The 12584-nt window shown below is 57.6% G+C and overlaps 2 protein-coding genes across 2 annotated transcripts; one reads left to right on the forward strand and one right to left on the reverse strand.

Moving 5' to 3' along the window:
* Positions 1-266: 266 nt before the first annotated feature.
* On the reverse strand, positions 267-5722 carry ELMOD3 (ELMO domain containing 3). The gene is made up of 11 exons (XM_058859306.1): positions 5432-5722; positions 5033-5107; positions 4700-4769; positions 4327-4389; positions 4001-4092; positions 3760-3883; positions 2997-3119; positions 2305-2435; positions 2056-2132; positions 1840-1967; positions 267-1243 (listed from the first exon to the last, which is right to left on the reverse strand). Exons 2-11 carry the CDS (start codon positions 5102-5104, stop codon positions 1080-1082), a joined length of 1044 nt encoding a protein of 347 aa, XP_058715289.1. The 5' UTR covers positions 5105-5107; positions 5432-5722; the 3' UTR covers positions 267-1079.
* Positions 5519-11751, forward strand: RETSAT (retinol saturase). The gene is made up of 12 exons (XM_058859268.1): positions 5519-5857; positions 5918-6296; positions 6563-6745; positions 7287-7531; positions 8021-8222; positions 8707-8904; positions 9002-9121; positions 9686-9824; positions 9967-10076; positions 10163-10329; positions 10663-10822; positions 11224-11751. Exons 1-12 carry the CDS (start codon positions 5519-5521, stop codon positions 11367-11369), a joined length of 2388 nt encoding a protein of 795 aa, XP_058715251.1. The 3' UTR covers positions 11370-11751.
* The last annotated feature ends 833 nt before the right edge of the window (positions 11752-12584 follow it).

Raw genomic sequence — 12584 nt, forward strand, 5'->3', positions numbered from 1 at the left:
TTGGTTTTCCCCCTCCTTTTATAGAACACATTATTTTTCCTTTTTTTCTTGTCTTTTCTATCCCCCCTTATCCCAGATCCCACTCCCAAATATGTTTCCACATAATATGTTTCCACCTCCACCTCTTCCCCTCATCCTTTCCTGGTCACTGCATCCCACCTGCACGTCCTCCCCCTTCCTGGCATTCCCATCCCCACCCCACACTTTTGTTCCCCCAAAACACCTGAAGAGGATTCCCCCTTCAATTTCCACAATAATTCAAGATCAGGAGAGCAGACCCCAACTTCAGGCTCTTTTTTCTCCATTTATTTTTTTCCATTCAGGAGCATTCCCACCCCTCAGGAATCATCTCCCTCTCAGGGGAACTGGGGCCACAAAGCTCCATTCTCACCCCAGCTCCCACTTCTCTCCTCCAAACCCCTCATTTCCCTCCAGATTTGGGCTTTGAGGGCTGCTTTTCCCCATTTTTAGGGGCCATTCCCAAGCATTGGCCCTGAGCTGCTCCCAGAGGGAGGGAATAATCCTTCCCCTCCTCCTTGGGGCTCTCAACCCTCTTTTCTCTCCTCCACAGCACCTTTTTCACCCCAAAGTGGACTCTGGGCACCCCCAGTTCACCTTTCCCCAGAGTCCAGTGGCAAATCCAAACCTCTTTTCCACCAGATCCCTCATCTCCTCCCTTTAATCACTGTTTTGGGTGCTGACACCCCACAGTGACCCTGGGGGTTCTGCCACAGCCCAAAGTGGGGGTCACCCACTCCAGGCACTGCTGGAACCAGGATGGGATCCAGGATCTCAGCACCAGCTTCAAGCTCCAGCTGGGGAGGGCAAGGACCCAGGTGGGACCCTCAATTTGGGATGGAGACAGGGACTATCCCAGTGGCAGGCTGGAATCATGGAATCTCCTGCTCCACCACCTCTTCCTCCTTCACTTCCAGAGAATTCCACCTGAAGCACACAAGATCCCAGCTCCGTGACCTCTCCTGGCCTTTCCAAACCCCCAAACCAGGGGGAACAGTGGTGTGTCTGCCTCCAAGGGCTGATCCACCAGCACAACTCCCTATGCCGTGTCCCAGTCCTTGTCAGATCAGCCGGGAATCTCCCTCCAGCTCTGCCCCAGGGTCACAAATGCCAGTGAAGTGGATCTGGGAGGAGAGAGGGGAGGGAGGCTGTAGGCCACAGCTCAGGTAGGCTTCCAGGGATTTCAGCAGCTGCCTTGGCTTCTTTTTGGTGGATAATTCCAGCTCTGGAAAGGTCAGAGGGGGAAAACGTTGAGGGAAGCAGGGCCTGCATGGTGTCAAAGGTCCAATACATTAGGTGTCCCGACATTTTCCCTTGGGTAAGGGCATGCTCATGCTTTCCCTGGGATGAGGAAGCACAGGAAGCTCAGTGCCAGCCTGAGCACCCTGAGATTGGAATGCAGGGAAGATGAGGTGAAGATGAAGCCCAGATCCTGATTTCTGAGGGATTTCTGATTAGTCCCACTGACAGAAATCCTCTCTGGAATAAGTAATTCATGGACAGGGGCTAAGCTATAGCTCCTTGTGAGCCTGGGGAGCAGGGAGTGTCTGCAGCACCACTCACTCTGAGCCACCCTGTCACAGCATCCCTCTGGGGTGGAAAATGGGAGGAGAAACACCCCCCAAAGCACTGGGATAGGGAAAATTTGTGGAAAAACCTCAGTTTGAGGATTAAACCATGAATGTTTGGATTTTTTGGGCATTACAGGCCTTGGCATTGAGCTGGGATGTGCTGAGAACACAGTGGGAGGTGTTTTGAGGTTGCTGTCCAGAGATTGTCTCCCCAAGGAAAACTGGGGAAGGAAAACCCAGGAAGACAAACCCTTGAGGAAGAAGCCAGCATCAGCAATGGTGCCTTGCTGCCGCCTCCAGAGGCGGGAGAGCTGCAGGAAGGCAGCAGCGTACAGGTCATTCAACACCCCGATCACCTGCTGCCGCTGGTTGCACTCCCTGCAAAGGGGGACAGAGCTCAGCCACACCCTGGGAATGGGGAAGGACCCACAAGGCAGCTGGAGACTCCAAAACCAACCCCCCTCACCGGGAAAGCCGCTCCTCCTGCAGCGCCTGGATGACAATCCGGGTGATGTTCACGGACATGATGCAGAAGGGAAAACTCTGGAAAACAACCAGAATTGCAGCATTATGGAAGCTCAGATGGAAAACTCTCCTCCCCTCTGGCTCAGCATCCCCAAAAAAAACTCAGAAGAGAAGGTTTTTGTTCTTCCCTTTCCCAGAGCAGGAATTCCAAGGGAGACCCCCTTGGCAGGGAGGAGGGGGAAGGTCATGCCTGGGTTTCATGCTGGGAGAGCTGGAAAATCTCCCGTGCCAGTGGCAATGTCCGAGAATCCAGGACAAAGAAGAGGATCTGCATCAGCCCCAGCATTCCCGTCCCACGCAGGTCAGTCCCGGGATCCGCACCTGGGAAGGTGAGCGACAGCATGGAGTCACTCCCTGTCACCTTCCCACTTCCATGGGCTGTTTATTCCTTGTCACTGCACTTCCAGAGTCCAAGAATCCTGGGGATTCCCTTTCCTGAAGGAAAGCTTTCAGGCAGTTTCCCTAATGGGGCCATCATCTCGCTCATCTGAGCATTAACTAGCCACCACTCCCATTCCCACACTTTTCCAGGTACTGTCAGCCTTTTTAGGAACATGGTACTGGGATGACCCAGCCAACCAGTCCAGACGTTGTACTGGGGCCAGTTTGGTTTAATTCTTCTATGGATAAAGGGATTGAGAGTGCCCTTGGGAATTTTGTAGGGATATGGAGAGTTGATCAAAACCTGGGATCAGTTTTGGGGTCCAAGGAAGACATTGAGGAGCTGGAGCATGTCCAAGGGAGGCCAGTGGAGCTGGGTCTGGAGCACAGGGAGTGGCTGAGGGAGCTGGGATAGAATGGAGTTACTCCAAGGAAGGTTTGAATGGATTTTGGGAATGGCCCTGGGGATCTCCCCAGGCAGAGGGTTGCTCCCTCTCCTACCCTGGAAGCCCAGCTCCTCCCAGTGTGCTCCATAGCGCGGGCAGCCCAGCCTGGAGCGTGTCAGCTGCTGGTAGATGGTCTGCAGGATCCGCATGTGCACCCGCTCCGAGTCATCCAGGGCACCTGCAGGGAGGGAGCCAACACCCAGCTGGCTGAAAACACTCTTGGCATCTAAAAAACATCCCTCAGTGCCCCAAGAACACCCCTTGGCCTCAAAAAACACTCCTTGGCATCTAAAAAAATAACCTCACATCCTCCAAAAAAACCCCCCTTGTTACCTAAAAATGCCCCTTGACACTGAAAACCCTCAGTAGCCAAACCCATGCCCTGTGGCACCCTAAAAATCCCCCTGGTTTCTCAAAAACACCCCTCAGCACCCAAAAGATGCCTCTTGGCACTCAAAACATCCAAAACTCCCCCCTCAATACTCTAAAAAACAGTGCCCAGAAAATGTCCCTCAGTGCCCAAAACCAAACCCACACCCTCCAAAAATGCCCTCACAGCACCTAAAAACCACAGCCTGGCACCTTAAAAATCCCCTTGGTGCCCAGAAAAGGCCACTCAGCCCCCAAACCCACAGGCCCAGGGTTTCCATGTGTGTGCGACCCCCTCACGCCAAGGGACCGGGTGATTCCCATCCCGTTTGCCCCTGGACTGAGGGGCAGAAAGGCCATGGAGCCAGAGGGCTCCCACCTGGAGCTGTGTCCATAGGGAGCAGGGATGAGATCCAGCAGGGCACACAGGGCACCCTGGGGCCACTCACACTGTGCCATGGCCAGCACCAGCTCCTGCTCTCCCCGGAGCTGCGGCCGGAGCTGGGGGGGCCCGCGGAGGCAGCGGAGCAGGGTGCTCAGGATCCCCCGGCGCCCCGGTGTCCGGACCTTCCCCTGCAGGACAAACAGCCCAAACCCATCAGGGAACGTGGCCAGAGGCAGGGGGCTGGTGCCCCCAACTCCTACTTCCTACACTCCCAGCAAGGAGCAGGAGCCGGAGCCCGGCCGTACCCGGCTCTCGAAGAGCTCCGTGCTCTGGAAGTGCTGCAGCGCCTCAGTGAAGGAAATCGGAGGGAGGGGCGCGCCTGAGGTGCCCCCCAACCCTGCAGGGAGGCAGGGAGTGGGTAAGACCTCCACTTACCCCTGACTCCCCCCTGAATCATCCCTGATTCCAGGAGACTGAAAGTGTGGGGAACAAGGGGAAAATGGAACCTCCCACCCCCTCCATTGCAAATAACACCCCCAGCTTCTCCCCCACCCATCCTGCCCTCCAGGACGCAGCTCCTTTCCCTTTTCCTGGACCTTTCCAGTTGCCAGGCCTCTGTTAGTCCCAGTACCTGACTGGATCACTTCCAGAGCCTCCCATTCCTCCTGGGCCTGGCGCTGCTCCTCGCTGATCCCTGCCCAAGGGAAGAGGTACATGAGTCATGTCTGGGTGGCAGACATGGAGTGGGGGGGTTTCCTCCCTTCCCCCAAAACCACTCAGTACACCCTGGGGCTGTATTTCCTCTTTTCCAAGGAAAATCCCAACTGGAGCTACCTGGAGAACCACAAGGTTTATCTTGCATTAATTTGGGGAATAATCTGACACCAGACAGATTTGACTGAGACAATCCCCCAGCTTGCTCCCTGGGGTCCCTCTGAGCCCCGCAGCTGACTTTCCCACCAGGAAACACCACGATTGATCCAAGGGAAGCAGGAAAAGCTCACCAGGCTCTGGGGGCTGCCCTGCTCCGAGCACCAGCTCCTGCAGGACACCTTCCTGTCCCTGAGCTGGAATCTGAGGGGGACAGAGGGAACAGTGTTACCCCCCACGACAGACCCCAAACACCCCGAATTCCAAGGTTTTCCCCCAGGTAACAACCCCTGTGCGCCGTGGGAAGGTGGCTAAGGCCCCTTCAGGGGGTCTGTACCCTGATGGATGATTTTTATGTGGCTGTAAGGGTAGAAATGGAGCAATGAGGGGAAGTGGGGGGCTGTAACCCTGAGGTGGGGGGTCCCGCGGGTGTCGGCTGGGGGGGCTCCGGCCGGACAGAGACTTGCCGGGGGGACAAGGCGCTGCTGCCGCTCCTCCGGCTGCTCCTGCGGCCGCTCCGAGCCCCCGGCGCCGTCCATGGCCTGCGGGACAGGAGGGGATCAGGCGGTGGTGGGAATGGGGCCGTCCTGACGACCCCCAGAACCACCCCAGGTTCTCAGGAACCCCTCTGGGCCACTCAGGACTCTCCCAGCCCTGGAAAGCCTCCTGCAGCCCTCAGCACTTCCACCCTTCAGGAGCCGCTCCCAGGCACCCTTCAGCCGCTCGGGAATCCCTCAACCCGCTCGGGGTCCCCCGCTCCCTGAGCAGCCTCGTGCTGCCCTCAGCAGCCCCCAGGCTCTCCGTGCCCCCCGACCTCTCAGGAGCCCGTCCGAGCCCCCGCTCAGCCCGCCGGACCCCTCAGACACCTCAGGCTCCCCCCGCCCCAGGCCGCCGCACTGCCCACCCGCGGCCGCGCTGCGCGCCGGGAGCTGCAGTCCGCCCCGCCGCCCGCCATGGAGGGGACACGGGACTACAGCGCCCGGCGTGCACCGCGCCACGCGGGGACGGAGGCACGCGAGGGTCAGCACCAAGCGAGGGACACGGGCGGGGATGGGAGGGGCGAAATTCGGGGGTGGGACCCAGAGAGGGGCTCGGGGCTTTCGGGGTCTGCAGCGGGGCGACCACTCCCAGTGCTCAGTGCCACTGCCCAGTGCCAGTTCCCAGTCCCACTACCAGCTGTCAGTACCAGCTCCCATTATCCCAGTGCCAACTCCCGGTGTCGCCTGCTCCCAGCGCCAGCTCCTGGTGCCCAGTGGCAGCTCTCACTGTACAGTCCCAACTCGCAGTGTCCAGTCCCAGTCCCAGCTCCTGGTGCCCAGTGGCAGCTCTCCCTGTACAGTCCCAACTCGCAGTGTCCAGTCCCAGCGCCTGTTTCCTGTTTCCTGTTCCCGGCTCTCAGAATCGCAGTTCCCGCCCCCAGTGCCCAGTGCCAGCCCCGTGCCCCCGCCCCTGCCCGGAGTCCGTGTCCCCGCCGTTCCCGTTCCCGCAGTCTCCGTTCTGGCTCCGCGGGGCACAGCGGGACTCCCGGACGGCGCAGCACCATGTGGCTGCAGGCGTTGTTCTTCCTCGCCCCCCTTCTCCTCCTCCTCCTCCTCCTCGTCCTCCTCCCCCTCCTCTCCCTCCTCCTCCCGCGGGTCCCGGCCAGTCGCAACCCGTTCGCCACCGACAGCCGCCGCTCGCCCGCCCCGCTCGTCACCGACAAGGCTGTGCGCAGGACCGTGGTCAAGACAGGTACGGGACCCCCGGATTAAACCCCGGGGTGCCATCAACAGCCCGGGGTGTCATCGCCCCCCGGGACAGCATTGCCCCCAGGGTGGGATCATCTACCGGGACAGCACCACCCCCGGGGTGTCATTGATCCCCCCGGGGTGTCATTGATCCCCCCGGCTTGGCACTGTCCCCGCAGTCTCACCCCGCGGTGCCACCCGCTCACCGAGGTTCTGGGGGTGCCCCATGCTGTGGGGCTCCCCCCCAGTGACGCCCTGCTCTCCCTGCAGTGTTCTCGGCAGAGAAGGTGCCCCAGGGGCTCGATGCCATCGTGGTGGGCAGCGGCATTGGTGGCCTGGCAGCCGCGGCTCTGCTGGCCAAGGCGGGCTGGCGTGTGCTGGTGCTGGAACAGCACGGGAAGCTGGGGGGCTGCTGCCACACCTTCACTGAGAAGGGCTTTGAGTTTGACACTGGTATGATTCGGGGCCCCAGATTCCCCCCAGATCCAAGGGAGGGGCATAGGAGATCCCCAGGGTGGGAATTGCACCCCTTGGGGTGAGGACCAGAGCTCCCCAGCACACACTTCGCATTAGACAAACCATTTTCCTGCTCTTCACCCCAAAATCCTCTGGGTGTAGGGTACCAAAGCCCCCAAAATTCCCATATCCAGCCCCTATGTAATCCCCAGCATGGGGGAAATTACCTCAGGACACATCTTGCTGGCAAACTTCTTGTGGCAGGACAAATTCTGGCTCTGCATGTCCCTGAATCTCCAGGATTAATTATTTACAGCAGAGATGAATAGTTAAGTGTAACAAAATTCCAAAATTACCAGCTAAAACCACTATGGTCAGCGTCATTCACCCCAGTTGGGAGGCAGGTGTATCCCAGATTTTCCCTTTCCCTCCCACATGGAGCCGATGTGGTGGGAGTGGATAAATAAGAGGGTTTGATACATTCTGGGGTGGGAAAATAAAAAGGGTGAAAATAAAGGGAAAAAAATGTCTATTTTAGGGATCCACTATGTGGGGCAGATGCAGGAGGGCTCCCTGATGCGGTTCCTGATGGACCAGCTGACAGATGGGCAGCTGGAGTGGGCCCCGCTCCCAGCCACCTACGATGCCGTGGTTTTGGGGGACCCCCAGGGTGCTGGAAAGACTTTCCACATCCACTCTGGGAAGAGGGAATATTTCCGGAGGCTGAAGGAGCAGTTCCCTGGGGAAGCAGCGGCCATCGATGAGTTCCAGCAGTTGGTGAAGGTAGAGGTGGAATAAAACAAGGGGAGTTTGGGTCTGGGGAGTCACACAGAGGGGAACCCCCCTGGCACCTGGATCTGGGCACCCCCAGGGAGTAAAGTATCACCCCAAAGCATTGGGAAACCCACGCAAAATCGCCTCTTTCCGCCGCAAAAATGCAGCGTCACGGTGTCACGGTGTCACGAGGAAGATTTCTTTCAGGAAGAAGTTCTTCAAGGAGTTGGGGCAGAATTCTTTAAAGAAGTTTATTTAAAGAACCATTTATTTAGGCAGCTTTTGGGGGATTTTTTTGGGAGGACCTTTTTGGAGGAGTTTTGGTGGGGAAGCTTTTTTGAGGAAGATTTTTTTTAAGGGAGGTTTTTGAGGGAGCTAGTACTCCCAGCTCCTCAGGATGCCTAGCAGTGAATTTAAGGGGAAAAAATGCTTTGGAGCATCTTTAGGGCATTTCTGAGCCCCTGGGCCTGCGCAGTGAGCCCCAGGCTCTCCCTGCAGAGCACTGGCCGCGGGGTTGTGCTGCTGGGGATCCTAAAGATGCTCCCACGGTTCCTGGCTGGGCTCCTGATCCGCTCCAGGCTGCTCCCACGCCTCTGCTCCTTCTCCCACCTGGCCTCACGCAGCCTCAAGGAGGTGGTGGATGGTCTCACCCCCAACCCTGAGCTCCGGGCTGTCCTCAGCTACCTCTTCCCCACCTACGGTAGGTGACCAGGAGGCCCTGGGATGATGTTAAACCCTTTAGAAGCAGAAAAAAGGTAAGAACCCCTTTTTCTACATGCTTTTGGAAGGTTTGCAGGGACACTACGGTGGATGCTTCACCAGCATCCTTGCCCCCAGGTCACTGGCAGGTGACGTGGCCCCATTGTTCATCTCCATCTCTTTCCCTCTGCGTTCTTCATCTTCCCCATGGCGTGACATTGTTCCCGTAGAAGGGAAGGTTCCTGAGCCTCCCTGTTCCCTCCATCCCCTCACCTGGGTTTTTACTCACAGCCCCCCATGGCTTGGTCAGGTTGGTGATCACAGGCTTTGCCATGGGGACACCGACACCCAACATCCTCCCTACCCTCCAGGTTTCTCACCTCCCTCTCGGTGGCATGTCCAGGGTGTTCCTCATCCTAAAATAGTTAGGATGGGCTCCAAACCCAAGATTTGCCCAAACCCACCTCGGCTGCCCCTTTTCCCAGGTGTACTCCCCTCCAAGGCCAGCTTCTCCATGCACAGCATCCTGATGAACCACTTCCTCCACGGCGCCTGGTACCCCAAGGGTGGGGCTGGGGAAATCGCCTTCCACACCATTCCCGTGATCCGGAAGGCTGGAGGCAATGTCTTTGGGAAGGCACCGGTGCAGAGGATCCTGCTGGACCCCCAGGGCAGAGCCTGTGGTGAGCACCAGCCTGGGATGGGGTGTGGGGCTGCTCCCCAGGGTGAGGTTCCTTTTACCACCACCTCATTCTTCCCCCTCTGGGTTTTCCCTCCCAGGTGTGAGTGTCAAGAAAGGCCAAGATCTGGTGGATATCTTTGCTCCCGTGATCATTTCGGATGCCGGGATCTTCAACACCTACGAGAGGCTGCTGCCAGCGGAGGCTCAGGCTCTGCCAGGTCCCGCGTCAGCTCTGGCTACGGAGCACGGGGTTACAGTGTTAATCCCGTCCTGAGCCTCATCAGAAAGCGGATTTATCAATTAACATTGGCAAACCTCCTGTTGCTCCTGTGCCACAGCCCTCAAAACCCAGCCCTGGCCACTCACTTCTTCACGGGGGTTTTATTAAGCTTAGATTAATTGGCCCAAGTTGGCTGTAGTTTGCAAAGTCCTGGTTTGGTACAAGGATTCCCTGAAAAACTCAGTGCAGGGCCCCAAAATTAGTTGAAGTTGATGGAATGTCCACTTAATGCTGGGTTGCCAGAAAATCTTCTGGAAGGGGCAAGGATGGGAGGGGAATGGTTGGGTAGAAGGGGACAGAGGTGCTTGGGAAGGGGCACAGTTGGATGGATGGGTCACAGCTGGCTGGAAGGGGGATGGTTGTGTGGGTGGGAAGGGTCAGGGTTTGGTGGGAAAGGACCAGGATTGGAGAAACCACTTCTTTGTGGCTGGGGACTCTAGAAAAACCTGATTTCCCCCAGGAAAGACTAGTTCTAATTGTCCTTTTTCCCTCCACATTGCAGAGATCCAGTCCCAGCTCCGCATGGTGGCCCACGGCGAGGGCGGTTTCACTGTCTTCGTTGGCCTCAGCGGCTCGAGGGAAGAGCTGGGGCTGGAACCCACCAACTACTTCATGTTCCAAGGGAATGACCTGGATGGGATGTAGGTTTGGCTTCACCTTGGATGTGCTTGTTGAGCGTAAAGAGATGAATTCCTGGGCAGTGACTCAGAGAATGGGGATTTGGCTGTAAGGAGGATTCAGGGGAAGGTGTGCAATGAACCCCAGGCCTTTCCCCTCATGCAGGATGAAGCGCTACCTGGGTTCGTCCAGAGAAGAAGCTGCCAACAACATCCCTTTCCTCTTTGTCACCTCACCATCATCCAAGGACCCCACCTGGGAAATGAGGCACCCAGGTAAGGCTGACACCCAGTTTGGGGCAGTGACAGGGTGGGATGAGGGTGGGCAGAGGGACAAGCACCCCAGCCTTGTCCTCCTGCAGGTAAATCCACACTGGCCATCGTCACCTTCGCCAGGTACGAGTGGTTCAAGGAGTGGAAGGACAAACAGGTCCACAAGCGGGGGGATGACTATGAGGACCTGAAGAAGACTTTTGTGGATGCCATCATGCAGACTGTCATCAAGCTTTACCCTCGCATCGAGGGCCGGGTGAGGAAACACAGGGTTCAGGGGTCCTGCACCTCCTCTCTGGGTCCCCTCTACCTACCAGGGACCATGGAGTCATGGGATGGTTTGGGTTGGAAAAGGCCTTAGAGCTCATCCAGTTCCATCCCGTCATGAACAGGGACACCTTCCACTAGACCAGGTTGCTCCAAGCCCCATCCAACCTGGGCAGACCTGGATGACCATCCCAGGATGATCATCCAGAACCATCCTGGGATGAAAACTGGCCAGAACCACCACCCCAGGGTCTGTGAGGAAACCCAGCCCAGCCCAAACCCCGCACACCCAGGTTCCTGCAATGGTCCCCCATCCCTGCAGGTCGAGTACCTCTCGGGTGGGACTCCCCTCACCAACCAGCACTACATCGCCAGTCCCCACGGGGAGCTGTACGGCGCCAGCCACGGCATCCCGCGCCTGCAGGCCGAAACCATCGCTGCTGTGCGGGCAGACACGGCTGTGCCCAACCTCTACCTGACAGGTGACAGGGCCAGCAGCGTCCTCAGAGGAGGACAGCTCTGGGGGAGCGGGATGTGGGGGGAGAAAACCTTCAATGCTGAAAGGGAATAAAGGGCAGTGGAATAATGCCTGGAAAAGCAGAGTTCCATGGTCCCAAAGGGAGGAGATATGGGCTGTGCTCCTCCAGCTCTGGGAGGGTGTCTCCTTGTCCAGGGCACGATGGGGCAGGATGAGCCCCTGTCTCTGCTGGAGACAAGGAAAGGTCAGGCAGGGAGAGGGTTTGGGTTCAGACCCCAGGGATGGTGTAAGGGCAGCTGGAAGGTGGGGAAGGTGATGCCCAGAACACCACTGGTGGTTGATGGGGATGGAATGGGGAGAGAGGGCTGCTCACAGCGGGACCAATCTGCTGCTCCCTCCTTTCAGGGCAGGATTTGTGCCTGGGGGGGTTCATGGGAGCCCTGCAAGGAGCCATCGTCTGCGCCAGCACCATCCTCAAGCGCAACCTCTACGTGGATGCGGCGTGGCTGAAGATGCGCTTGGAGGCCACCAGCTCCAAGAAGGGAGACTGAAGCCACCACCCCAGCACCAGGGACCCCTGCTCCCCATCACATCACCCCCACCTCACTCTCAGCTGTCACACACCTGTAGCAGACCCATCTCTATTTGAAGCTGAGGGATTTCAGTCCAGGAAGATGCCGTTCCCATTCCCAGACAGATTGTGCTGGACCTCACCCCCACCAAAACAATGCATCCCCTTCCACCATCATGTCTAGTGCTGGTCCCTGGCCATGAAGGGACTCGTGCTCCCTCCCCATTGCCCCATCGGTGGCACAAACACACTCTCCAAACATACTCTGCTGGTAAAAACTCGGGAGCAGGATGAAAGTCCTCTCCAGATGGGAAGGGAAGCACTTGAGACTGGAAGAAATAAAGCAGTGATAATGATCCTGAGATTTGTGCCTCGTGATGGCTCAGTGGTTGTGAAGGAGAAAAGAAGGGGAAGGGAAAGCAGGATGGGAAGTGGAACAGGAGGGGAAAGGGGAAGGGATAGCCCCATTGTTGTGAACGTGTTGCTGAGGGTTTGTCCTGCACCAGACAAGTTTTGGGGAGGATGACAGCCTCAGTCATCCCCAGTGTCCCCATTTCTCCCAGTGGTTTGTACCCTTTGGACTGCAGCTGAAATCTCACTGTGCCACGACACAGGACGTCACTGGGAGCAAATATTCCTCCCAGACACCAACTGGATGTGGATGAATTCATAAAAGTTGACCTGAAATCCCATCATGGTGACATTTGGGGACAGCAACCCCCCAGGGCAGGGCTGGGAGAAGCCCAGCTGTGAGCTGCTGATGGAGTAGGAGAAAAATAAACCCCAGAGCTGGTTCCTGAGCAGGGGATAGTGTGACCGTACTGGAAAGGAGCCCTGGAAAGACGGTTGAAGGCTGATCTGGCAAAGAGGATTAGATCACTGAGCAAAGAGATAATTCAGTGATGGGATGGAATTTGCAGAGAAGGTGAGCTCTGCAAAGAGAAATTACCCCGAGCCAACCCCTTGGGAAATCCACAGCAGTGAACTGGGGAGGCTGCTCTGAGCACCTCCAGCAGCTGCAGCCCGCAGCCCAGCTGAGACCCCCACCTGCAGAACTTCCTCCACTTCTGGGACCACTCCAGAGGGATGTGGAGCTTCTGGAGTGAGTCCAGAGGAGGCCATGGAGCTCCCAAGGGCTGGAGAGCCTCTGCTCTGGAGCCAGGCTGGGACAGCTGGGGGTGCCCACCTGCAGAAG

The sequence above is a fragment of the Poecile atricapillus genome, chromosome 29 (assembly GCF_030490865.1).
Source record: "Poecile atricapillus isolate bPoeAtr1 chromosome 29, bPoeAtr1.hap1, whole genome shotgun sequence".
Lineage (NCBI taxonomy): Eukaryota > Metazoa > Chordata > Aves > Passeriformes > Paridae > Poecile > Poecile atricapillus.

What these genes read in the sequence shown, in the direction of transcription:
- ELMOD3 (XM_058859306.1), bottom strand. Translation starts at nt 5,104, where the DNA reads ATGGACGGCGCCGGGGGCTCGGAGCGGCCGCAGGAGCAGCCGGAGGAG. An exon ending in GGTGCTGGCCATGGCACAGT is followed by an intron (nt 3,120 to 3,759) that starts GTGAGTGGCCCC and finishes CCCTCCCTGCAG; the next exon opens with GTGCCCTGGATGACTCGGAG. An exon ending in GGAGGAGCTGGGCTTCCAGG is followed by an intron (nt 2,436 to 2,996) that starts GTAGGAGAGGGA and finishes TCACCTTCCCAG; the next exon opens with GTGCGGATCCCGGGACTGAC.
- RETSAT (XM_058859268.1), top strand. Translation starts at nt 5,519, where the DNA reads ATGGAGGGGACACGGGACTACAGCGCCCGGCGTGCACCGCGCCACGCG. An exon ending in GTCCCAACTCGCAGTGTCCA is followed by an intron (nt 5,858 to 5,917) that starts GTCCCAGTCCCA and finishes CCCAACTCGCAG; the next exon opens with TGTCCAGTCCCAGCGCCTGT. An exon ending in CCCCCAGGGCAGAGCCTGTG is followed by an intron (nt 8,905 to 9,001) that starts GTGAGCACCAGC and finishes TTTCCCTCCCAG; the next exon opens with GTGTGAGTGTCAAGAAAGGC.